The sequence below is a fragment of the Eubalaena glacialis genome, chromosome 9 (genome assembly GCF_028564815.1).
Source record: "Eubalaena glacialis isolate mEubGla1 chromosome 9, mEubGla1.1.hap2.+ XY, whole genome shotgun sequence".
In the NCBI taxonomy this organism is placed as follows: Eukaryota; Metazoa; Chordata; class Mammalia; order Artiodactyla; family Balaenidae; genus Eubalaena; species Eubalaena glacialis.
In genome coordinates, this window is record NC_083724.1 from 116,030,962 (window position 1) to 116,058,005 (window position 27,044).

At 42.7% G+C, this 27,044-nt stretch overlaps 1 protein-coding gene across 3 annotated transcripts in view; it reads left to right on the forward strand.

Moving 5' to 3' along the window:
* Positions 1 to 27,044, forward strand: part of MSRA (methionine sulfoxide reductase A) — a 379,556-nt gene that overhangs the window by 235,186 nt on the left and 117,326 nt on the right. For all 3 annotated transcript variants that reach the window (XM_061200754.1, XM_061200755.1, XM_061200757.1), the window contains one exon: positions 18,743 to 18,847. In XM_061200754.1, coding sequence (XP_061056737.1) covers positions 18,743 to 18,847 — 105 coding nt within the window. The remainder of the gene's footprint in view (positions 1 to 18,742; positions 18,848 to 27,044) is intronic.

A 27,044-nucleotide genomic window follows, 5' to 3' on the forward strand; every position in this document is an offset into this window, starting at 1 on the left:
CTTGATTACTGTAGCTTTGTAGTATAGCCTGAAGTTAGGGAGCCTGATTCCTCCAGCTCCGTTTTTCTTTCTCAAGATTGCTTTGGCTATTCGGGGTGTTTTGTGTTTCCATACAAATTGTGAAATTTTTTGTTCTAGTTCTGTGAAAAATGCCATTGGTAGTTTGACAGGGATTGCACTGAATCTGTAGATTGCTTTGGGTAGTAGAGTCATTTTCACAGTGTTGATTCTTCCAGTCCAGGAACATGGTATATCTCTCCATCTGTTTGTATCATCTTTAATTTCTTTCATCAGTGTCTTATAGTTTTCTGCATACAGGTCTTTTGTCTCCTTAGGTAGGTTTATTCCTAGGTATTTTATTCTTTTTGTTGCAGTGGTAAATGGGAGTGTTTCCTTAATTTCTCTTTCAGATTTTTCATCATTAGTGTATAGGAATACAAGAGATTTCTGTGCATTAATTTTGTATCCTGCTACTTTACTAAATTCATTGATTAGCTCTAGTAGTTCTCTGGTAGCATCTTTAGGATTCTTTATGTATAGTATCATGTCATCTGCAAACAGTGACAGTTTTACTTCTTCTTTTCCGATTTGGATTCCTTTTATTTCTTTTTCTTCTCTGATTGCTGTGGCTAAAACTTCCAAAACTATGTTGAATAATAGCGGTGAGAGTGGGCAACCTTGTCTTGTTCCTGATCTTAGTGGAAATGGTTTCAGTTTTTCACCATTGAGAATGATGTTGGCTGTGGGTTTGTCATATATGGCCTTTATTATGTTGAGGTAAGTTCCCTCTATGCCTACTTTCTGGAGAGTTTTTATCATAAATGGTTGTTGAATTTTGTTGAAAGCTTTTTCTGCATCTATTGAGATGATCATATGGTTTTTCTCCTTCAATTTGTTAATATGGTTTATCACACTGATTGATTTGCATATATTGAAGAATCCTTGCATTCCTGGGATCAACCCCACTTGATCATGGTGTATGATCCTTTTAATGTGCTGTTGGATTCTGTTTGCTAGTATTTTGTTGAGGATTTTTGCATCTATGTTCATCAGTGATATTGGCCTATAGTTTTCTTTTTTTGTGACATCTCTGTCTGGTTTTGGTATCAGGGTGATGGTGGCCTCGTAGAATGAGTTGGGGAGTGTTCCTCCCTCTTCTATATTTTGAAAGAGTTTGAGAAGGATAGGTGTTAGCTCTTCTCTAAATGTTTGATAGAATTCGCCTGTGAAGCCATCTGGTCCTGGGCTTTTGTTTGTTGGAAGATTTTTAATCACAGTTTCAATTTCAGTGCTTGTGATTGGTCTGTTTATATTTTCTATTTCTTCCTGGTTCAGTCTTGGGAAGTTGTGCTTTTCTAGGAATTTGTCCATTTCTTCCAGGTTGTCCACTTTATTGGCAAGTAGTTGCTTGTAGTAATTTCTCATGATCCTTTGTATCTCTGCAGTGTCAGTTGTTACTTCTTGTTTTTCATTTCTAATTCTATTGATTTGAGTCTTCTCCCTTTTTTTCTTGATGAGTCTGGCTAGTGGTTTATCAATTTTGTTTATCTTCTCAAAGAACCAGCTTTTAGTTTCATTGATTTTTGCTATTGTTTCCTTCATTTCTTTTTCATTTATTTCTGATCTGATCTTTATGATTTCTTTCCTTCTGCTAGCTTTGGGGGTTTTTTGTTCTTCTTTCTCTAATTGCTTTAGGTGCAAGGTTAGGTTGTTTATTCGAGATGTTTCCTGTTTCTTGATGTAGGCTTGTATTGCTATAAACTTCCCTCTTAGAACTGCTTTTGCTTCATCCCATAGGTTTTGGGTCGTCGTGTTTTCATTGTCCTTTGTTTCTAGGTATTTTTTGATTTCCTCTTTGATTTCTTCTGTGATCTCTTGTTTATTTAGTAGTGTATTGTTTAGCCTTAATGTGTTTGTATTTTTTACAGATTTTTTTCCTGTAATTGGTATCTAGTCTCATAGCATTGTGGTCGGAAAAGATACTTGATACAAATTCAATTTTCTTGTGTTTTCTAAAAAGACACAAGGCTTGATTTGTGACCCAAGATATGATCTTTCCTGGAGAATGTTCCATGAGCACTTGAAAGGAAACTGTATTCTGTTGTTTTTGGATGGAATGTCCTATAAATATCAATTAAGTCCATCTTGTTTAATGTATCATTTAAAGCTTGTGTTTCCGTATTTATTTTCATTTTGGATGATCTGTCCATCGGTGAAAGTGGGGTGTTAAAGTCTTCTACTATGATTGTGTTACTGTCGATTTCCTCTGTTATGGCTGTCAGCATTTGCCTTATGTTTTGAGGTGCTCCTGTGTTGGGTGCATAAATATTTACAATTGTTATATCTTCTTCTTGGATTGATCCATTGCTCATTATGTAGTGTCGTTCTTTATCTCTTGTAATAGTCTTATTTTAAAGTCTATTTTGTCTGATATGAGAATTGCTACTCCAGCTTTCTTTTGATTTCCATTTTCATGGAATATCTTTTTCCATCCCCTTACTTTCAGTCTGTATGTGTCCCTAGGTCTGAAGTGGGTGTCTTGTAGACAGCATATATACCGGTCTTGTTTTTGTATCCATTCATCCAGTCTATGTCTTTTGGTTGGAGCATTTAATTCATTTACATTTAAGGTAGCTTACTGATATGTGTGTTCCTATTACCATTTTCTTAATTGTTTTCGGTTTGTTACTGTAGGTCTTTTCCTTCTCTTGTGTTTCCTACCTAGAGAAGTTCCTTTAGCATTTATTGTAAAGCTGGTTTGGTGGTGCTGAATTCTCTTAGCTTTTGCTTGTCTGTAAAGGTTTTAATTTCTCTGTCGAATCTGAATGACATCCTTGCTGGGTAGAGTAATCTTGGTTTTAGGTTTTTCTCTTTCATCACTTTAAGTATGTCCTGCCACTCCCTTCTGGCTTGCAGAGTTTCTGCTGAAAGATCAGCTGTTAACCTTATGGGGATTCCCTTGTATGTTATCTGTTGTTTTTCCCTTGCTACTTTTAATATTTTTTCTGTGTATTTAATTTTTGATAGTTTGATTAATATGTGTCTTGGCGTGTTTCTCCTTGGCTTTATCCTGTATGAGATTCTCTGTGCTTCCTGAACTTGATTGACCATTTCCTTTCCCATATTAGGGAAGTTTTCAACTGTAATCTCTTCAAATATTTTCTCAGTCCCTTTCTTTTTCTCTTCTTCTTCTGGGACCCCTATAATTCGAATGTTGTTGCGTTTAATGTTGTCACAGAGGTCTCTGAGACTGTTCTCAATTCTTTTCATTCTTTTTTCTTTATTCTGCTCTGCAGTAGTTATTTCCTCTATTTTATCTTCCAGGTCACTTATCTGTTTTCTGCCTCAGTTATTCTGCTATTGATTCCTTCTAGAGAATTTTTAATTTCATTTATTGTGTTGTTCATCATTGTTTGTTTGTTCTTTTGTTCTTCTAGGTCCTTGTTAAACGTTTCTTGTATTTTCTCCATTCTATTTCCACAATTTTGGATCATCTTTACTATCATTACGCTGAATTCTTTTTCAGGTAGACTGCCTATTTCCTCTTCATTTGTTTGGTCTGGTGGGTTTTTACCTTGCTCCTTCATCTGCTGTGTATTTCTCTGTCTTCTCATTTTGCTTAACTTACTGTGTTTGGGGTCTCCTTTCTGCAGGCTGCAGGCTCGTAGTTCCTGTTGTTTTTGGTGTCTGCCCCCAGTGGGTAAGGTTGGTTTAGTGGGTTGTGTAGGCTTCCTGGTGGAGAGGACTGGTGCCTGTGTTCTGGTGAATGAGGCTGGATCTTGTCTTACCGGTGAGCAGGACCGCATCTGTTGGGGTTTTTTGGGGTGTCTGTGAACTTATTATGATTTTCGGCAACCTCTCTGCTAATGGGTGGGGTTGTGTTCCTGTCTTGCTAGCTGTTCAGCATAGAGTGTCCAGCACTGTAGCTTGCTGGTCGTTGAGTGGATCTGGGTCTTAGCGTTGAGATGGAGATCTCTGAGAGAGCTTTTGCTGTTTGATATTATATGGGGTTGGGAGGTCTCTGGTGGACCAATGTCCTGAACTCGGGTCTCCCACCTCAGAGGCTCAGGCCTAACACCTGGCTGGAGCACCAAGACTCTGTCAGCCACCCGGCTCAGAAGAAAAGGGAGAAAAAAAAAGAAAGAAAAAATAAATAAATAAAATAAAATAAAGTTATTAAAATAAAAAATTTAAAAAATTATTAAAAATAAAAAAGTAATAAAAAAAGAAAGAAAGCAAGAGCAACCAAACCAAAAATCAAATCCACCAATGATAACAAGCACTAAAAACTATACTAAAAAAAAAAAATGGACAGACAGAACCCTAGGACAAATGGTAAAAGCAAGGCTATACAGACAAAATCACACAAAGAAGCATACACATACACACTCACAAAAGGAGAAAAAGGAAAAAAAAAAAAAATATATATATATATATATAAATGGAAGAGAGCAACCAAATCAGTTAACAAATCTACCAATGATAATAAGCTCTAAATACTAAACTAAGAGAAACATAAAATCAGAAAAAAATTAGATGCAGAAAGCAAACCCCAAGTCTACAGTTGATCCCAAAGTCCACCACATCAATTTTGCGATGATTCATTGTCTATTCAGGTATTCCACAGATGCAGGGTACATCAAGTTGATTGTGGAGATTTAATCCTCTGCTCCTGAGGCTGCTGGGAGAGATTTCCCTTTCTCTTCTTTGTTTGCACAGCTCCCGGGCTTCAGCTTTGGATTTGGCCCTGCTTCTGCTTGTAGGTCGCCTGAGGGCATCTGTTCCCTGCCCAGACAGGACGGGGTTCAAGTAGCAGCTGATTAGGGGGCTCTGGCTCACTCAGGCCACGGGGAGGGAGGGGTACGGAATGCGGGGTGAGCCTGTGGTGGCAGAGGCTGGCGTGACGTTGCAACAGCCTGAGGCGCACCATGTGTTCTCCCTGGGAAGTTGTCCCTGGATCACGGGACCCTGGTAGTGGCGGGCTGCACAGGCTCCTGGAGGGGAGGTGTGGGTAGTGACTTGTGCTTGCACACAGGTGAAGGCCTTTCTTCTAAGGTTAAGAACAAGATAAGGAGGCCCACTCTTGCCACTTTTATTCAAAATTGTATTGGAAGTCTGAACCAGAGCAGTCAGACAAGAAAAACGAATAAAAGGAATCCAAGTTAGAAAGGAAGAAGTAAACTGTCACTATTTGTAAATGACATGCTCTTATATATAGAAAATCCTAAAGACTCCCTCAAAAAACTGTTAGAACTGATAAATGAATTCAGTCAAATTGCAAGATAAAAAAATCAATACAGAAAAAGTGTTGCGTTTCTATACACTAATAACAAACTATCAGAAACAGAAATAAAGAAAACAATCCCATTTACCATTGCATCAAAAAGAATAAAATACCTAGAAACAAATTTAACCAAGGAAGTGAAAGACTTGTATATTGAAAACTGTAAGATATTAATGAAAGAAATTCAAGAAGACACATAAAATAGATAAATGGGAAGATATTTCATGCCCGTGGATTGGAAGAAACAAAATTGTTTAACTGTCCATACTGCCCAAAGCAATCTGCAGATTCAGTGCAATCCCTATCAAAATTCCAATGTCATTTTTCAAAGAAATAGAACAAATCATCCTAAAATTTGTATGGAAGCACACACAAAAAAAAACCTTGAATACCCACAGCAATCTTGAGAAAGAAGGGAAAAGCTGGAGGCATTATGAGTTCTGATTTCAAACTATATTACAAAGCTATAGCCATTAAAACAGTATGGTATTGACATAAAAACATACACATAGATCAATTGACCAGAACAGAGAGCTCAGAAATAAACCCACACATATATGGTCAATTAATTTATGACAATGGAGTTAAGAATGTACAGTGGGGAAAGGATGGTCTCTTCAATAAATGGTGTTGGGGAAACTGTACAGCCACAAGCAAAAGAATGAACCTGGACGACTGTCTTATACCATACCCAAAAATAAACTCAAAATGGATTAAAGACTTGAACATAACATCTGAAATCATAAAAGTCTTGGAAGTAAACATAGGGGAAAAGCTTCTTGACATCAATTTTGGTAAAGATTTTTTGAATCTGATACCAAAATCAAAAGCAACAAAAGAAAAAATAAATAAATGGGAATCCACCATACTCAAAAACTTCTGCACAGCAAAGGAAACCATCAACAAGATAAAAAGTCAACCTCCTGAATGGGAGAAAATATTTACAAACCATGTATCTGATAAGTGGCTAATATCCAAAACATATTAAAAAACTCTTGCAACTCAATAGCATGAAAACAAACAATGTGATTAAAAAATGCTCAGAAGATTTGAATAGACATTTTTCCAAAGAAGACATACAGATGGCCAACAGGTACATGAAAAGATGCTTAATATCCTTAATCATCAGGAAAATACAAATCAGAACCACAGTGAGATACTACCTCACACCTGTTAGAATGACTATTATCAGAAAGATAAGAAATACAGTGTTGGCGAGGATGTGGGAAAAGGGAATCCTTGTGCACTGTTCGTGTGAATGTAAATTGTGCAGCCACTATGAAAAACAGTATGAAGTTTCCTCAAAAAATTAAAAATAGACCTACCATATGATCCAGCGATTCCACTCCTGGCTATTTATCTGAAGAAAATGAAAACACGAGTTGAAAAAGATACATGCACCCTCCTATTTGTTGCGGCATTATTTACAATAGATATAGGAACAACCTAAGTGTCCATTGATGGATGAGTGGATAAAGAAAATGTGGTAGACATATACAATAGAATATTATTCAGCCATTAAAAAGAATATAATCTTGCCATTTGTGACAACATAGGTGGACCTTGAGGCCATTATACTAAGTGAAATAAGTCAGAGAAAGACAAATACCATATGATATCCCTTATATGTGGAATCTAAAACAAAAACAACAAAACAAAACAACAACAAAAACAACACCAACAAACAAAATAAGCTCATAGATACAGAGAACAGAATGGTAGTGGCTGTCAGAGGCAGAGGTGGGGTGTGAGAGAAGTGGGTGAAGGGGGTCAATGGTAAACAGAAAAGAAAGAATATTAAAATTTATGTACATTTCTAAAACCTTCTAGTGACCAATTATGAATCAGTAGTTTTAACTGATATTTTATAATAGTGATACCAAATGCAGACAGACATGAGGTAATATTTAAAGCAATTGCAGGAAAAATCATGTGTTTGAACATATTTGACAATGTATTGAAAGGATTTTTATGTTTATTTATTCTTAAAGAGAAAGTTATACAGATCTAGTGTTTGGTGAGAAAGAGAGGGAGAGCAGGAGAGCGGGCGCCGAGGGAAAGCAGTACATTCAAGCAGGTAGAGTTATCAGTTTCAATATAAATATCAAAGTGTATGTCTCATGCACTTTCCTCTGAGGAAAAAAAAGCAACTGTAATGTGGTGTGTGTGCAAAATGAATAGGCAATTATTATCTTTGGGTGACTTAAAGTAGCTCTTCTGGAAATTCTGCGTAAGCAGTGGGAGTTAGCAATGTTGAGCTTTGTATAGGGGTGCCTTTTCTCATCCATGTTATTATGAGTTGAGTGTAGTTTTAGAATATGGAAAAATTACCTGACTTGATTTTAAAGATGCCTTCTGTTGTCATGATTTCAGGGGTTCTCTAGCTGTTTTTTCACTCTGATTTGGAACACTTTTAGAAAACCTTGGCAGCTTACCCAAAGAAACCTATCTCTTCTTGGAGAGCAGTCCATATTGTTCTGTTTGTATTAACCCAGATCCTGAATGTTTGAAAGCTTCTGGCTTTGCATAGTGAAGTTCTGTTATGACGACATATCCGTAGTAGTGTTACCCGATGCAAGTTTGTATGCCTGACACACAGTGAGGCCAAAAAAACTGGAATGTCGAAGTTTGAAGCAGAGGTAGATTTATTGCAGGGCTGTGCAAGGAGAATGGGGGCTTGTGCCCCCAAAACCCTGAGTTCCCTGAAGGGTTTCAGCAAAGCATTTTTAAACACGCAAGGTGTGTGGGGGGGCATGTGGCTGGTTGTTGCAGACTTCTTCCTGTCGGAATCCTTTGTTCTTGCAGCTGTCCACATGGGTCAGGTCACTGCTGTTCCTGTAAATTTCCAACAAGACACATGTTATTCTCTGTTCTGCCACTTTCAATCTCTATATGAATGGAAAAGTGTTACACCTTTAAAGGTCAGACCCTTGAGAATAGGCTATCCTGTATATTTCAGGCTATAGGCAACATTCTTAATCTGTAGCAAAAGCAATAGAATACAAAGGTTAAAGTAAAAGAAGCAGTTCTAACATGGAGTCAGATTTGTTCTTCCCTATTACAATAGTATATGGATATGGAAAGACTAGTTGTGATATCATAGATTTGATTACTGCCACGCAGTTCCTTTATGTCTGTTATTTAGGGCTTTCAACCATACTCCAAGATTGATGGGACAGGTGTTAGTTCCCTCATTTTACAGGTGAGGAACTTGTGACTAGGAAAGGTTAACTGGCTGTCTGGCAGATTATGCCCTCAAGTTCAGGTCTTCTGACTTCGGAGTCAGTGCCCAGTTAACTACCCCACAATATCCTACACCTTCAGCCTTCTCAAGAATCATTGTGGAGAAGTGAGTAGACCCCAAAAGGTACAGCCTGGACCTGTGAGTAGGAAGAGGTAGATTTGACTCAATAAAGACAGGACATTCCAACAACCGCATGGACTACTTCATGAAATCCTGTACAACCTATCACTTGAAATGGTCATTTGGATGTTGCAATGGGGTAAAACACAATATAGCATTCAGCTAGGTGACCTTTTGTGTCCCTTAAAATTCTGAGACTTTGTTCAAACAAAATCTACTGTCTGGTTTCCTCTCCCTTGTTATAGCCACGTATATCAAATGCCCAATTTCATGATTCCCTTTCCTAGCTTTCCATCAGAAGTACCTGTCAAGCTTTGTGAGGATACATATGACCAGGCCTGACCCCAGACCTCCTGTATCAGAATTCCAGCGTGGGGCGGAGTGGGAGGCGTGAGAATATTTTTCCAAAAGTTGCACAAGTGATTCTAAGATGTAGGGTTGTGAACCACTCTTCTTGTGTAGCCCACTAATGACAAGGTACAAGCAGGCCTCATTTTGGATTTTTTGGTATAATTTGTCAGCATCAAGGAGTCATAGCTTCTCAGTGTGCAATACCGTTTTTAATAGTAATCAGGCCATTTAATAACACTGTGTTTGTTCTCTCAGCTGCAAGGATACCATGATCTCCACTTGGCAGGTTAGTTTTGCTGACATCTCATTATGCCTGCCTATCTCATGGTGGGGTGGGAGTTGGTGCTGGTCTAGGAAATAGACACTGATCAACCCAACCACATAGGTCCTTTCATGTTCTGGAAAAAACAGTTCAAAGGGTGTGAGGGCCAGCCTTAATGATCAGCAGGTTGGATAGAGAAACTAGTGAGCCGCTCACTCCTAGACTAGTTACCTACTAGTTAGCTTTGTAGCAGTAAGAAACGTCCAGTAGCATGAAGAATTAATGGTTGTAGGGTATTGTTTTCCTGAGGAATTTTCTTGATAAAGTACTCCACCGTGTTTATAGCACTCCTCTGAGAGAATAATCACTGAAGGATAAGACACCCCCCCCCCACCGTGTCTCCCCATGGTGGACCAGAAAAAAATTACAGTTGCTCTAACAGTATTTTTTTCTACTTTTCAATCAATAGGATGCTTTTTAAAGCTTACGTTTCTCTTTGGACACTTTAAGTGATGATGAGACAAAAGAAAAAAAAAGCCAAGATAAAATGACAGTATAGACACTCCTCAAATCCTATAATGAACTCCACAGGGCATCCAATTTTGATGTATTAGGATTTTTTTTTATAATGAGTACATTGTTGGAAATCACATTTTCTATCTGCAGGAGCTGGAGATGAAACTGAGCTGACATCTTACCTCTTTGTAGTTAATTAGCAAGAGGAAAGTAGTGGTTTGAATCTTGTATGGGAAAGGGTGGTATTAGTCATCCACCTTTCCCCTTCAAACACCTGGATCTTTTTCTGTGCTTTTTGATTTGGTTTAACGGTTTGGTCTTGTTGGCTGGAAAAGATGAGGGAAATTGAAGAACAGTTATTATTTAATGAAAAAATAACTATAGCTCACTTCTCCCCTCCATCTTGCCTGTAGGATAAATAAAATAGAGCAGGTCTTTTTCCTCCAAAGAGCAGTTCTTTACCTGTACTCACACCGTAAGCAGTACTGGCGCTGCAAGAGTCTTTTGTTGTCACTGTATTAACATTTGCCACCTTCGAATCCCTAGCATTTAGCACAAGTACTGGAACTTAGTAAGCATTCAGGAAATATTTATGGATTAATGAGTAAATAAAACATCGTGTTGACCCATATAGTAAGGTGTTCAAGTTGCATCAATTGTGTCTAATCCCTTTCTCCAGGTAGTAGCTACGTCCGTTCGAAGATGTATGCTGAGGTTTACATAGAACTCAACGGTTAGGGACAGAGGCAGAGCAGGGCATAGAGGTTTGTCTCCATTTAGGGCACTGGTCCTCTGTCAGGTGGGCACGTCTGGGGCTGGCACGGACGCTCATCCAGATGAAGGCTAAGTAAGTGGCAGAAACACTTAGCACAAGACTCCTCTGATCTGAATGTGTTTATTAATGTCACATCATGTGCCTGGTCCTGGGGGATGACAGAGAAGAGCCACTTTCCTGGTTCCTCCTCTCAAGGAGCCCGCTTTGTACGTGGGAAGGCTAAGCAAGCACTTGAAAACAGCCAGCACCCAAGTGTTACACTGTGTGTGGCTGATCCCAAGTGCAGTTAAGAGTCTAGGGGGCTGGGTCAGTGGTGCTTGGTGGAGAAAGATCAGTTTTTTGAGTCCCCTCTTGTGTGCTAATTGCTGGGCCCTATCGGCTACATCCATCCTCTCTCTTCATCACAGCGACCCGGTGAGGGACCTCAGGGGACCTGACTCAGTCGAGGAGCCTGAATCTGAGCGCAGTAGATCTGACGGCATCCCGCCTGCGGTGCTTTCCCCCGTGCATCATGCCTCTTCTCAAGGTCCCATCCTCAGGCAGGGCTTCCTGGAGGAAGCAGCACCTACGGGGACCTTGAGAGTAGGAGAGGGCTTGGGTTGCAGGTGGCTGGAGGGAGGGCACTGCAGGCTGTATGTGGGCGGTGCAAGAGGAGCTAGGGGCTGATGTGGGGCTGTGGAGTGTCTGGGTCAGGGAGATGGCGTGAGGAGATGAGGTTGGCATACCCCAGCTGTGGAGAGAGAGGAACTCCGGAGGGCAGAGGACAAGTGTGGGCAGCAGGGACGGGGGTGCGGCGCGCTCTGGCCAAGCCCAGTGCGGAAGCCCCGGCCCCGAGCAGCGGCCCCGTGCCCCTCAGCCTGGGTGGAGCCCGGCCGTCTGGCTCTTGATGGGCAACTTGTTGACTGTGAGGTGTGGCCCAGGGCTGGGCCTTGACCTAGAGAGGGGCGGGCAGGCCTCGAGGTCTCTCACTGCCCTGCGGAGACAGCAGAAGCCCGGCTCACAGCAGAGGGGCACCCATTTGGTGCAGCTTCTGCCCGGGGACCGGGTGCTGTCTCCACGGCCTCCCGCCCTCCGCCCCCGCCATTGCAGCAGCAAGGGCCCCAGCCCCGGCAGGCGTGCACGGTCTCCATCTCTCTCTGCTTTTGTCTTCTGCGTCCCCACCAAGCCCCCTCCCAGAAGGCAGGCTTCCGCTGCCCTGGCTTCCGCTCTTCCTCACACGCTGAGACCACACAGGTCTCGGCTGCTCGGCTGGGTGGCCCTTGGGTCCCCCCCTAGATGAGCCCACCCCCAGGAGCCCCTCGTGGGCTCAAGCTGCCCTTGGTGCAGGTGGCCCTGCTCCTTCTCCTTCTGGAAATCTCCTGGCATCGGATTTGCCCACCCCGTTGGGGAGGAGCCACCACTTCTATAGAGAGTTTGGAGTGTAGCTCTCACCTCCAGTCTCGCTCGCTCCGCTCAGCGTGCTCGCTGTGGGATGCTGACCACCCATCACTGCTGCCCACCAACCTGCAGTCACTTGGCTCTGACCAGAGGGAGGTGGCCTCCCAGTGTCCCAGCCCAGGGGGCAGTGGAGGCTTCTGCTCGTCTCAGTTCGGCAGCTCTGTGCTGTCTCCTGGCTACACCGACTCTGAGGGACAAAGGTTCTCGTAGGAAGGACATTGTGGACAGCCACAGTGTGGTAGGACACAGCTTCTCCAGGGAGGCAAGACCCCAGCCCCAGCTTCTCCTGGGGCCCTGCTTCTGGAGGTTTCTTTTTACCCAAATTAAGCACCCTCTCATTAAACCCCTGTCCTTTTATTTCTGATTCTAAAGTGGGGACTCACACTTGAAAAACGCAGTGTTTCTCCACCACCCTACACTTCATCAAAAGAGTGACAATCTGGGTCCTCTATGGTGTGGACGAAGGCTGGACCGCAGTCCCCATTGGGGCCTGAAGGCGCCGGCTGGGAATGCACCTCAGCACCCGGGTCAGTGGTTGTAGACACTCGACTGATACTTCTATCAGTTGAATGGATAAATAAAATCAGAATTATCCACTTACAGAGATATGTGTTTTCTCCTGCAGTTTAGTCCTTACGGGGAGGGGTCCATGCTAAGGAAACATAAAAGGATGACAACAATAGAAGCGTCACATTTGTGTATAGAGAGCTGGCATTTTCCCCAGAACTTTCCCACATATGACCTTGTTTAATCTTTATGACTCTTCTGTCACAGAGGTTATTTTTTATTCCTATCTGAAATAGTAGGAGACCCTGGATCACAGTCGAAAAAAGTGTTAAACTACTTGTTAGAACTATGGCTTAAGTTACGTCTAGTGATGTTAATTCTCATCTTTTCCCACTCCATCACAGCTGAGTATAATTCTAATAATTCAGCTTATAATAAGACATAGAGACTTAGACTCCTGTGTGTCAGGCACGGTTCTGACTCCCCATTTTGCAGAAGAGGAAACTGAGGCATCAAGTGGTAAAGTAGATAAAGGGCCTTTGATAGTGGGTGTGGGACCCCTAGGTAAGGCATGGCTCATAGCCAAGGAGCTGTGATTTGAACCAGCGTTTTCCTCCCTCCCTGGCCCTGCCCAGGTCTCGCAGCTGCCAAGTAGCAGAGCCAGAGCACAGCCCAGGCAGCCTGGCTTGAGTATGTGCTTCTCACCAGAGCACAACACTGCCCCCTGCTATCGTCCCCCTGCCTTCGTGTCTCACCAGCTCCTGGCCTCTTTTCCGGTCTCATCTGCTGGGTAGGCCACCTCCCTAGTTTCTCTTCTCCTCCCCAGCCCACCGGTAGTAAAAACTAATCATGCTGACCTGGAAGAGTTGAAGATCGCATTTTCCCCATGGGATGGATGGAACACTGTCACACAGGACTTAAAAAATTGGCTGATTTGTCTTGGGGTTCTCTTTAAAAACACCTGGTTCTGTGGATGACTTGGCTTCCACAAAGCTCTAGCTGACTCTAGATGTGTGATTTTTCTGCCCCCAGAACACTGCCATGTGTGTCTTCTGGGATGTTTTGTCTTGTAAGGAATGACTGACCATAGCCTACCCCTCTGTGTTCCTTCACCTCCCTTTGGGGTCATGAGATAAAGTGACAAGGGGGAAATGCTCAGAGAAGACATTCATCCTTTGCGTTTTTCCTTTCAGGGTATTTTTGAATGACAGTGTTAAAGCACCTATAACACTGCTGTGAACTGTTAACAAGCACATTTGCACATCACATCTATCATGCTATTTGCACGATGTTATGTGAAGAAACAGCTCAAAGTATTTTTAAGATATAGCCTTTTATCTTTGGAAGCACCAGAAACTATTTGCAGATTGGTCTTGGGGATCAAATTAGCCTAACACGTGGGTGAGTTCCTGGAGGTGCGGGCGTTTCTCTAAGTGGTTCCTGGCCCCTTCATCCTTTTGATCATTTGCACTGTGTATTTTTATACAGGCTCTTGTACTTTGGAGAAATAAAATAAAGAAACCTAAAGGTGAGTTTGACAAGGGCTTCTCCACACTGTTTGTCAATGCAGATGGATCCTGAATTTTAATGGTAGTAGTTTCTTTTAAACAACCAAACCTCTTTAAACCTCTCCATAAATAATGTCAGTGTGCAGATTATGTCTAAAAGTGTTTGCTGGTGAGTGGAAATCTTTCCTGACCCCATACTGCAACCACGAAAGAAGAGCCTAATCCTGGAAAATAGTCTTGACGGCCTGGATGTCAGTTACCTCCACAGCTGTGTTTTCTCATCTGGGCCACTGCCTGTGTGACATTTTGCTGTCACTTGATGACTTCGGGTGTCTACATTCAGGAGCCCAGCTTGGGGTCATAGAACGAGCCAGACCTTGCACCTCCAGTTGAAACCTGGTCGGCTGCCGCTTACCGGATGTGGGATGTTAGGTGAAACAACTTGTGGAGAGGCCTTGGTTTCCTCACCTGTAAAATGGGGATGGCATCCCTGTTGTAAAATTGTTGTGAGCAACATCTCTGTGCCCATGTTCATAGCAGCTTTATTCACAATAGCCAAAAGGTGGAAGCAGCCCAAGTGTCCATTGACAGATAAATGGATAAACCAAACGGGGCACATACAAACAATGGAATGTTATTCAGCCTTAAAAAATAAGGAAGTTCGGACACGTGCTTCAACGTGGGTGAATCTTGAGGACATTCTGCTGATGAAATAAGCCAGTCACAGCAGGACAAATACAATATGATTCCACTGACATGAGGTACCTAGAGGAGTCAAATTCACAGAGACAGAAGTAGATTGGCAGTCACCTGGGGCTGGGGGAAGGTAAAATTGGGGAGTTAGTGTTTAGCGGATATGAAGTTTCAATTTTGCAAGATTAAAAAAAGTTCTGGAGATGGAAGATGGTGATGGTAGTACAATGATGTGACTGTACTTAATGCCACTGAATTGTACACTTAAAAATAGTTAAGCTGGTAAGTTTTATGTTGTGTGTATTTTACCTCAGTAGAGAAAAATTGGGAAAAAAAATTATGAGCATTGAAGAACACCCAGTAGGTAAAGTGCCTGCCACATTATCAGTGTTCAGTAACTAGTAGCAGCTTTTACTAGGGTTTGGGATTATAACTAATGGTTGCGTGATATCTCATCATGCGGCTGTACCATAATTTGTTTCTTTTTTGTTTGACTTTTGGATTTCTTATAGTACTCCACCACTGTAGCAATGATGGAATGAATTTTCGTATTTGTGTATGTCTTTTCTATTATTTGGGGTTTATATCTTTGAGGTGGATTTCCTGGGTCACTTAATCAAGGTGAATTAATCTTAGTCTTTGGGGCTCTTGCTTCTTATGCCCATGGGGTTTCAGAAGGGTGCTGTCATTTTCAGTGTCACCACCCAAGTAAGGGCGCCAGCCTCACAGTGTCCTCATCAGCACTAGGCACAATTTTAAGCAGTTTTACAAAATGAAATGAGTAAGAGATGGTATTTTAATGTTTAGTATACATTTGTTTGCTTTTATTTGATCACTGAAAATGTTGAGAACTTTTCATGCCTGGATCTACATTTATTTTTTCCAATGTGTATTGCCTGTTTACAATGTGTTTTGCCTATATTTCTAGTGTGGTTTCAATGCTTTTCTTTTTTTTTTTTTTAATAATTAATTAATTTTTGGCTGTGTTGGGTCTTCGTTTCTGTGCGAGGGCTTTCTCTAGTTGCGGCAAGCGGGGGCCACTCTTCATCGCGGTGCGCGGGCCTCTCACTATCGCGGCCTCTCTTGTTGCGGAGCACAGGCTCCAGACGCGCAGGCTCAGTAGTTGTGGCGCACGGGCCCAGCCGTTCCGCGGCATGTGGGATCCTCTCAGACCAGGGCTCGAAGCCATGTCCCCTGCATTGGCAGGCAGACTCTCAACCACTGCGCCACCAGGCAAGCCCAACGCTTTTCTTATCAAATGTTTTTTTGTCATGTTTGTAACACGTTGCCATTTTTAAATATTCAGTCTTACTAGTTATGTAGTTAAATCATTCATTTAAACATTTGAAAACACAAAATTATAAGATTTTAAAGTAGATCAAAAATGGTTTTACAATAACATGGTTATTATACTTAATGAATCTTCTTCCCATAATTCCCTTATCATTCTTTTCATACCTATTAGCATAAAATCTGTTTAGATGTTAACTTACATGACTATAGTATTTGAATTAAAATTATGTAGGCTGACCAATTAAGAATAAAATATTAATAACCCAATATAAAGAAGACATAACAAAAATTAGAGAAAATAAAAAATTAAAATTATTAATAAGCATGACATTTTTTACCTCACTAATAATTGAATTCATTAACAATAAAATGATAAGATACTATCTTCCATCTATAAATTTGGTAGGGATTAACAACGTTGTGATGGTGACTGAGGCTGACCCTCAGGTATGCTGCCAATGGGGAGAGAAAATTGGGTCAACTTTAATGAATAGCAGTTTAGCACAAGGTATCAAGTATCTTTAAAATGTTCATAAACATTGATTTAGAAAATTCCCTTATATAACTAAGGCTAGAGGCAGCCTCAAAAATGTAGAAAAAATATTTACATTCATAGATAAAAATAGGATTCAATACAAATGCCCAATGACAGGGAATGATTGAAGTAAGTAATAGTACGGCCTCTTTGGAGTGTTATATAGTCATTATAAATGGTATTTCCTAAAAATTTCAGTGATATGGGAAAACACTCACGATATGCTGGTAAGTGGAAAAAGCATGATGCAGTGATTACAATAAAACAAATTGTGTGTCACGGTGTGACTTTGTGTGTGTTTTGTGTGTGTATGTATCTCGTACATATCTAGAAAGAAGTGGGTAAAAAGTATTGATAGTACTTATGTGGTAAGAGTATGGGTGATTTTTATTTTCTTTTCTATATTTCTGCACATTTTTTAAGCTTCATATTGTTTGCAAATCATCGTTTCTACACTCAGAAATTTTAACTGCTAAGGAAGACTAAAGATAATAAGTAGATCTCTCTCCTTTTCTGGATTCATGTTCCCTTTGCTCTGTTCGCTTTGATATATTGGACAGAATCCTGGACAAGAAGTCAGAAGGTGTTTTTTCAGGTTATGGTCCAGAAATTTGCTAGCTGTATGACCTTGGGAAAATCTAACTTATATGTACCTGTTTGCCAGTTTGTAAAATGGGGATTTCTACCTTCCCTGCGTGTACAATCGGAGGGTTGTAAGAATTAAGGTGAGATTACCAACATAGGGGAAAACACTTTTGCAAACTAAGATGCAAGTTCAAAGGATTCCCCAAACCACTGCGGGGTCTGATAATTTGTTAGAAGGACTCACGCAAGTCGGGAGCTGTTATCCTCACAGTTATAGCTGATTACAGGAAAAGGATACAGATCAAAATCAGCTAAAGGAAGAGTCACATAGGCGGAGTCTGGAAGGGTTCCAGTGCAAAGCCTCTGTGTCATCTCCCATGCAGTCAGGATATGTTATCCTCCTGGCCTCCATGTGTGACGATATGCAGAGTATTGCCAACCAGGAAGCTCTCCGAAGCTTTGGTGTCCAGAATTTTTAACTGGGGCTTTATTACATAGGTATGATTGATTGATTGCCCACATGGTTGAACTCAGGCTCTCGGTCAGCCGATACTGTGTTACCCAAAGCCGCCACCCTCAGTCACATGGTTGGTCTTTCCGACATGGCAGCCTCTACCCTAGGACTGTTGGCAGCCCTACCCTGAGATTCAGTGTGGCTAGCCCCACCCTAAGAGTATAGGTGTGGCCTCTCTAAATTAGGACACTCCTATCAGGTATGACCTAGATTACCTACCAGAGCCAAGGCAGAGGCCAGCTACTTGTTTGGGCAAGGCTAAATTCTTTACTACACACAAGGTGACCGAAAGAGATGGAAAACAAATTTAAACATAGAGATGATGTTAGTATGGAGGGGTCTATTATTTACCATGTTCTAACACTGTATAATAAGAGAGGGCATGAATTCCACAGGTACAAGTGGTACTGCAAGTACCCGCTTCCCTGATCCTTAGAACCTTGGGGACCACCTTTGAGAAGGGAGTGTGCTAACAGCGGGGGCCGCAGAGAGGCTTTTGCTACAGTAGTTGTTTACCACAGAGATGAATTAGGCTGAGAAAACACTTACCGTCCTGCTGGGTATATGAACCTGACCCTCGCCTCAGTGTTAACAGCACAGCAAATATGTCTCTCTGTTAACGAATTTATCTAATGTGAACGAGTTATAAGCCTGTTTTTTTCTTGGGTTTCTCTGTCTGGCACCATCTCCCTCTGTAGTGCAGCTGAGCTTACTACGCACAGAGAAGGGGGGGATGATAAAAATAAATTGGCTCGTTCCCCTTTGCAGAGTTTCAAATCTCTAGCACCATGTCAGGTTGGATCCATAAGGTTTTGTAAGAGTGAGATTAGAAAAATGAAAACCCGAGTTTATTTTCTCACGGAATTAAAAAAAAATTAGAGCACAATGAAGAGAAATCATCATCCTCAGGAAACTTGCTCGAGGACAACTGTGTGCTTTTATGGAAAAAGAACCAGCGACAGAGACTTAGGATGAAAGCATTAAAGTACAATTGTGCTCCCAGCCTGCCTTCAGAGAGAAGAATTTCAGCCTTTGTCTAGTGGTTTTGTGGAAACAAATAACTTGTCATAAATTGATGTTGTCAGTAAATTTGGGTTGTACGTTCTGTTTCTTTCAAGGCAAAACTGGCCACGCAGAAGTAGTCCGAGTGGTATACCAGCCAGAACGCATCAGCTTTGAGGAACTGCTCAAGGTCTTCTGGGAGAATCATGACCCGACCCAAGGTAGATGAGTGAGCCAGTATTTAATTATCTTACTAATTACAGCTGGGATAATTAGTGTTTGAGCTGCATGGAAGAGATGAACCTTGAAATCACACAGGAGCTCAAGAATATGATTGCAGACATTTATTGACGGAGAAGGGGAGGGGCTGGGGAGAAAGAGGGCGAGAGAATAAAGGCACAGCCACTGTCTGCGCCCCTCCCCCCTTTACAGCTGTCAGGGGTGGGAAAATTCCCACAGAGAAAGACACCAGACAATAGAGATTCGTTCACCTTTGATTATTGCATTATTCCTCCTTAATGCAGTCTTTTGTCTACAAAATTAAAGTGTCTTTCTAGCAGCTCCAAAGTTTTCCTGATTTATGGTTCCTTTATTTCCCTGAATTTATTTAGCCTTTCTCATCTTTTGACATTATCAGCCTTTTTTTTTTCTTTTAAATGTGGGTGATTTAAAAAAAAAAAGAACATAAAGGTAAAATGCAGTATTCGGTGGTTCTACAATGCTTGGGTTATTTAAATATTTCATTTGTCTTCTTTGGAATTCATTATATGGAGATATTAATATATTTGGGCTGTAAACAATGGTGGTCAGGAATTTTATTTGAATGCACACACAAGCAAAAATCTCATGTTGGCAAATATCATTGTAATATTCAATAATGGAGTAATTTCCAGATTTCATCTTAACAGCCTTACAAGCACTGCTTTGCCAGTGTGATGATCTGATATTATGAGGCTTATGAACTGAAAGGTCCTGTATATCCGATGTGATTTTCATTTAGCAATCGGTCTATTTAACGGAAATATTTTCCCTTTGGTGTCAGATTCTGGGGGAGTGGGTACACCATGTTGGCTATTTCCTGATGAATGGATGTGTTTTTCCAAATGTGCATTGTGCTTTGGGGTGGGACCTTACCAAGACCCCAGCAGCATAGGTTGGTGAGTCCTGAGTTCTCGTTCCACCTAATGCCAGGGTGGTTTGCCAGAGGGCAAAGGTCAGAGCTAAGGCAAGAACAGCAGAATGATCGACGAGCCAGGGTCAGGCAGGTCCACGATCCAGGTACATCCAGCAGGGTGGGTAAAGGCCGGGAAGGAGGCCAGGAGCAGGCTCTCCATGACAGTGAAGTCTGGTTGACATGGGGGGATGAGTCCCTGGTGGGAGAGCAGTGAGGTATGGGGCAGGGGAGGTAGAGAACTGGTAGGGCAAGAGTACTATCATCAGAAGGTTCTGATGCCACCCCCCGTTTGGACTACTGGACTGTCACATCATATGAGAACGGCAAGCCTAATGGTTTAGACACGCATGGCTCAAAGGGAAACTGACTGGTGAGCATCATAAATAAGGGTAGTGACGGCCAGGAACTCATGCCGGAAAGCCTTTGGTCCAGATGGAGCAGCCATTCAGCCTCTTGGCTCTCAAAGCCGAGGGTCAGGCAGGATGCTGAGGGCTCCAGAGTTCTAAGTGGAGACACCTATCAGGAGCCCAGGCAAGCCTGAAGTCATGGAGGAGACAGGCTCCCCGCAGGCCCACAAGGCTGGGTATGTGGCCTTGGCCTGGCCACCCGTAATGCCATGTCCCGATACAACCACCTTATGCTTGGCCCCCGCAAAATTTCAAAGAGGGTGAAGTCTGTCATCCACTTCTCTCTCCTTACTTCTCTTAATGTCTTACCCATTTTATCACATCTTTACTGGCACACCTCAGTTATTAGGTCACTAGTTCTGGCCCCTGAATCTCAGGGGAATTCCACCTTCAACAAACTTTAGGAGAACCTCTTGTTCTCCCCATCCCATGGATCAGATTTGTCTCAACTTTGCCTCAGTCCTCTTTGAAATTCTTGGTTTATTACCTGTATTAATTTGCTAAGGCTGCCATCATAAGGTATCACAGACTGGGTGGCTTAAACAACAGAAATTCATTTTCTCACAGTCCTGGAGGCTGGGAGTCTGAGTTGAAGGCATTGGCAGGGTTGGTTTCATCTTGGCTTGTCGATGGCTGTCTTTTCCTCATACAGTCTTCCCTCTGTGTGTGTCTATGTCCTGATCTCCTCTTTGTATAAGAACACCAGTCAAACTGGATTAGGGCCCACCCAAATTACTTCATTTAATCTTAATCTTTAAAGGCTCTATCTCCAAATGAAGTTACACTCTGAAGTATTGGAGGTTAGGGCTTCAACATGTGACGTGTGGGGAGAGGTGGGACACCCTTTAGCCCATAACACTGTCCAATAATGTAATAGGTTGATGTGCTGTTCTTCCAGAGGTATTTTTTTTTTCTAACAGGGTGTTCATAGGCTCATAGGCTGGAAGAGACTTTAGAGGTCATCTGGTTCAACTCCAGCTTCAGTTCTATGAGTCAGAAGATGAAGTTGGTAGTGATGGAATGATGGGGGTCACAGACAATGGGGCTGGCATGTCGAGTGACCTATTTTTTACACCGATATTTTGGACAAATTATACATGTGGGAGGAGAGTTTTTCTACCCTTGTGTATATTTGTTTCTGCTTAGAGTAGAGCTTCATGTAATATATACAGTCACACATATTAAATCACAAGATATCTGATCTTCCCGCATTATTATTAGAATTACTTTTTTAGATAGTTCAGTGTAATGGGCCATTGTAACAATCTTTTTCTGCCTTGTAGGGTTTCCTAGGACCCTTCTGGAAATAGGGCCAATGGAGTGATCATATGATCCAGGCCTGATCAATCAGTATCTTTTCCTATTGTCAACAATGTTTGATCCAAAGAACAGGCATGTGACCCAAGCAGAACCAGCTAGAGTGCTTCCCTGGGACTGTCGTATGTTCTCAGTTTGTTGAAGCTGCCGGAGTGGGTGCTCTGTATGGGGAATGACGTGCCCACCAGAGAGGCGAGGGAGGAAGATGAGCAGAGACGCTGAGAGATGAGAGATGCGAGGAGAAAACCCTCAGGAGGCTCTGAGGCCCTGGGACTCCTCATTCCTGCAGCTCCTCCTTCAATTCCGAGAGCTCGCCTGTGAGCTCTTCAAGCTAGGAGAGCTACTAGGTATTCCCTTCCTTTTTTTAACTGGAGCTAGTTTGTTGGCTTTCTATTACTTCCAACAACAACAAAAACCCTAACTAATCCACTTACTCAATTTAAACAATGAGCATTATGCTCGATCATTATATTCAGTAACTGTTAGTTAACTGTGTTCATCTGGCTCCATAAATCAGAGGTCTAAAGCCATTTGAATGGTTTTATCATTGACTCAGACACCGAGGGGCGGACACTAGAAATTGTTTCTTCAAGACCTGTTGGTGGTTTGATTGGAGGTTCCTTGGTAATTCAGAATTAGGATTTAGGATTTGGGACATATGGCCTGAGAACATATCAGATGCCTTTTCAATATTTCTGAAGTATTGTGAAAGACAAGCATTCATCAATGACATTTATCTTGTGTCTGCTCTTTTTGCCAGGTATTCTGCTAAGTGGTGCTAGATCACTGAGTGGTCTGGAATAAGCAGCAGTATCCAACATTTTGGTTAACACACAGGGAAGATACATTTCTATAGGAAGAAAATAGTTTAATCCCAATAAACTGAGATCAAACGAGCATTCACATAAATGTGTATAAGATCACAGACCAAAATGTTAACCTGAAATAATTAAAACAAGTATTGGTTAACCCTGGGAGATTAAAAGCAAAAATATAAGTTCATAAGAAGTCTGGTATCAATGGATTTAGTATTTCCAGGGAACTCTGAAGGTCTAAAACGTGTAATCATGTAATTTTTCTGAGGTAAGAATTTGAAGTCCACTTGCTAAAGGATGGGCATGCAGCAGGAGATATAGCCGAGCTGCAGGTGAACTTGGCCATCTGAACACATCTTCTTAATTCTCTACCTGAAGTCACATGGTGACTCTTATCACATTTCACAGTGAAAAGTGGCCCAGAAAAGAAAAGCACCCAGTAGAGCAGGTGGGAGAAGTAGAGGCGTGTAAGACTGATTACTCTTACTCAGAAAGTGGACGTTTGTAAGGACAGAAGCATGTTGGCTTTGGTGGAGACTCTGGTCTGTGAAGCAATAGTCCATTGTAGGTTCTTTTCAGAAACAAGAGTAAGTGATTCCTCCACCTGCGTGAAGAATGCTCTTACCTGTACCAGAATTACTTATCAACAAAAAGACAAAACTTAAGTAAAAGTTGAGATGACATTGATCTTTGATGTGATGATAGGCCCGCCCCGGACACACACGATTCTCAACAGCAATAGGCCTCAAGAGAAATGTATTTTAATTAGCATGTTGAAAGGCTTTACTGCTTTGTTTATAAAGTTATGAAGGATTTGCAGGGGCCACTAAAAATCTTTAGTTATAATTTACTTCATTTTGTGGGAGAAGCAATATCCTAGAGTGGTATTAGCAAATGCGGGGTTCTTGCTAATGACAAGGGTCTAATATAGTAGAAACAGCAAGAATTGAAGCTTAAGTTCCCTTTCAATTAAATCAGATCTTCATGGTATAGACCAGACAGAGAAAATCCTGCACGTTCTTCCCTGCTTGAGGGTATTAAAGCAGCTCTCACGGCATCTGTCCCAGTGGAAAGGAGGACATCCCCGTGGTCCACCATTTTGAAGGGAACAGAGCTGGTAAGAGCTATCAGAAAGTGTGGGCTTTTAACGATGTAGGGGGCCCAAGACCCGTGATTCCACAGCCAACAGGCAGTGAGTCCTGAGAGGGGGCTGCTCAATGGATTAGCTTCAGGTGAAGTTTACAGATGACCGGCCAGTAAACGGAATAGTCTTTTCTCTGAATTTACCATGAAACCCCTGCTTTTGCTGAAGCATTCAGACACCACTGTTTAAGCTAATACGTCCTGTTCTGGCTTTGTCTTACTCATGGGACAAATACAGTTCCTCCAGGCTCCTTCCTGACCGTGTGGTCCCCAAACTCCCCCGGTCTCCAGACAACATGGCAGAGCCCGACAGTTAGATTTGGGTTCTGGCACCAGATGGACCCCTTCCCAACCTCACGACCTTGACCAAGACACTTACTCCGTCTGAAACTCTGTTTTCTCATCTACAAAAAAGGGATAATGATATCTATCCTGCGTACTTCTTGGGTTGTCATAAGAATGAAATGAAATTATGTGAAAATCACTTGAAAACGTCAAGAACCGTGTAGGTGGCCGCTTCGTCGTTGTGTTCTTCTCAACACAGCAATACAACTTCACCAGTTTTATTTAGTTATTTTTATATCCTTGATTTCTGTGGGAAAATATCTACCCTCTGCTTACTAAAGGGTGGGGTTTCTCCCCACAGATGTTCTTTTGTACTTCCTGCTAGTTAGAAAGATTTCAGCATTGTCTGTGTTCCCGTTCTATGACGAAACTGCTGGCGGTGATGGTGATGAGGTTGGTGGGCAGAAACCGCCTCGTGTTTGCTGCTGACCCAGTGCTCAGAAGAACCAGATAAGATCCCAGCCTCTCATGCTTCCTCTGTAGCCCTGTACCTAGCATGCTCTGTGCATGAATTCCATCGTTTCGGTCCTCCTCTTCCTGCCGGAGGAGGCAGGGCCCAGACCCTGTACCTTGAGCCAAGCCACAAGCACACAAGTGCACAATGTGGAGACTCAGCTTTGCCTGACTTGATCCCATAAACCTGACTTCTCGATTCCAACCTCTTTCCCTCTCCTCGATCCTGGGGAAAGGACAGCACCATTTATGAAGCACCCCTTACGGGCCAGTCTTAGTGGTAGATGCTTTATACCTATCATTTCATTTAACCCTTACCATAATCTTATGAATTGGGGTTCACTGTCTTCGCTTAAGAGAAGAGAAGAAATGAGGTTCCAGAAGACTGACAGTCTTGCTTGATGTTGTTGGCAATATTTGGACACAGCTCTGACTAAAGCCCAAATCTATTTTCTTTCCCGTACACCATGCTTCTTGACTAGGAGGACCTCTTCTAAAGATAAACATTTTTCAGGATCCCCCATGTGATATAGTTGTGCCCTTAGTAACCTTTTTAAAGCAAATATATGAAAATGCTACTGCAAATTTAATCACTTTAAACTGAATGCCTGTTTTATTAACTAGCACAGTGTCACGTACCTCTGGAAAATGGAAAGGCCCACATGCATAATGCATTCCACGGCCTCTAGGCCATGCCTGCTGCACAGTTGGATTTGTGGACCTCTAGTAGTAGCTCCCGGCCTTCCCAGGGGCTGGGGCCACAGGTGGGGAACTTTTCTGGTGAGTGGTGGCCTTTCTGCAGAGGCCTTCTGGCTGTGACTGCGAGCTGGCCCCAATATCAGTTTCCCTACTTCTGAAGGATTGGAATTTTAGCTGGATGTGCAACCACCAATAAAGACTAAATTTCCCAGATTCCTTATGACTAAGTATAGCCACATGTCTGAATTCTGACTACCAGAGCATGAGTACCAGTGATGGTGTCAAATTCTGGGTTCGGTACACTTAGAGGAAAGGCCATTCTCCTCTTCTTTCTTCCTTCCCGCAAGTTACTTGTGGATGCAGTGATGAACCGTCTTAGACCACAGGGGTGGAGGCCTCACCCTTGTAACTGAGGAGCTACAGGATCGAAGGCTCCAGAGTCAGTATCCCATGCTGGACTCTTTAGGCAAGAACTTCTTTAAGCTATTGTTATTTTGGTTCATTTTAGGCCTTCTTTTCTTTTTCTTTTTTTTTTTCCTTACAACAGCTGAACTAATCCTTACTAAAATAGCCTTCAACTGTAAGCTGGTGATGAACTCCCACTCACTCCCCTGAAGATCTTAATTAAAATGCTTCCTTAATTAAAACAGCTTTAATCAAATCTGTTAAGAGTATGGACTCCGGGGTTAGAGGATATGGCTTTAACCAGGCCTGCCACGTACTAGCCATGTGGCCTGGGGAGGTTATGTCACTCACGGCCTCCTTTCTCTCTGTCTCTGCCTGACCACTGGGTCATGGCTCTCATTACTCTCATCTGGCTGCCACAGTCGCCTCCTGACTGGCCTTGCCCCTTTCCCAATCCAGTACCCATAATGATCCGTCAAAAACACGAAACAAAAGTATGTCCCTCTCCTGCCTTTCCTTTGGGCTGATACACACTCTTTCCCATGGCAGCCTGGCCTGGGATCAGCTGACTGGCGCCTCCTGCTCCGGCCTCAGGCCCTGCCGCCCCTCCCCCTCCACACCCTCACCCACTGCATGTCTGCATCGCGGCCTTCATTCACCCCATTCCTGGAAGACACAAGCGCTCCCTTGCTGGGCCCATACCTACGGCTACGTCTGCCCACGGCTGTCGGCGTGATTGGCTCCTTCCTTTCCTTCAGCTTAAAGAGTCACGTCCTCAGAGAAGTCTTCGCTGACCCGCCCTAACTGAAGGAGGCTCTCCAGCCCTCCTCCCGGCTTTTGCCATCGCTGCGCTCTCTTTTCTTCCTAACACTTATCACAGGGTGGACTGATTTGTCTGTTTATTGTTTATTAACTGTCTCCTCTTCTAGAAAGTAAGCTTCATAGGAAATATTTTTTCATTGAACAAATGAATGAACGAACCTCAGTTTTCCCATCTGTGAAACGGTTCCTCTCCCATCAGCATCCGTCAAGATGTAGGAAGGAACGTAGTCTGTTGTGCAGAGCCCAGTGCCAGGCACAGAATAAGCATGTCATCTATAATAGCCACCATCCTCATCCTGCCCATGTAAGAGCCATTTCACCAGCTCCCATTTGTTTGCCTTGCTCTCTCTTGAACCCCAGTATTCCTCCATTTTTTTCCCTCTCATTTTCCCCATCTTATGTTTTGAATACGCTTGATCATTTCCTATGCTTGGTTCACACCCTTTATCCTCAATCAGCTGCTCAGCATCCCTTTCCCTCCCACGTCCACCCTCCACCCTCCCACGGGGAGCTCCCAGTTGTCCTCAGAAGCTTCATCTGGCTGTCCCCATGGGCCACACTGTCTCTGGTGTTGGTTTCATGGAGCCCTAGGACCACACACCCTGGCTTGCTGCCCCACCCTCAGAGCCAAGAGTAGGGGATTAATGTGGTTCCTCAGCCCGTGGTTGAGACTAGAGACCCCAAGGAGTCTTCTCCATTCAGAGAAGAGTGGACCACAAATCCCCCTCCCAGCACAGCCCCACACTCACTCTGCAGCATCGCTCGAGGTGCGCGGTTCCCAGAGAATCTGCGGTGGGGCTGGTCCGCTCCAACTTTAGCAGGTTTGCTTCATAGCCTC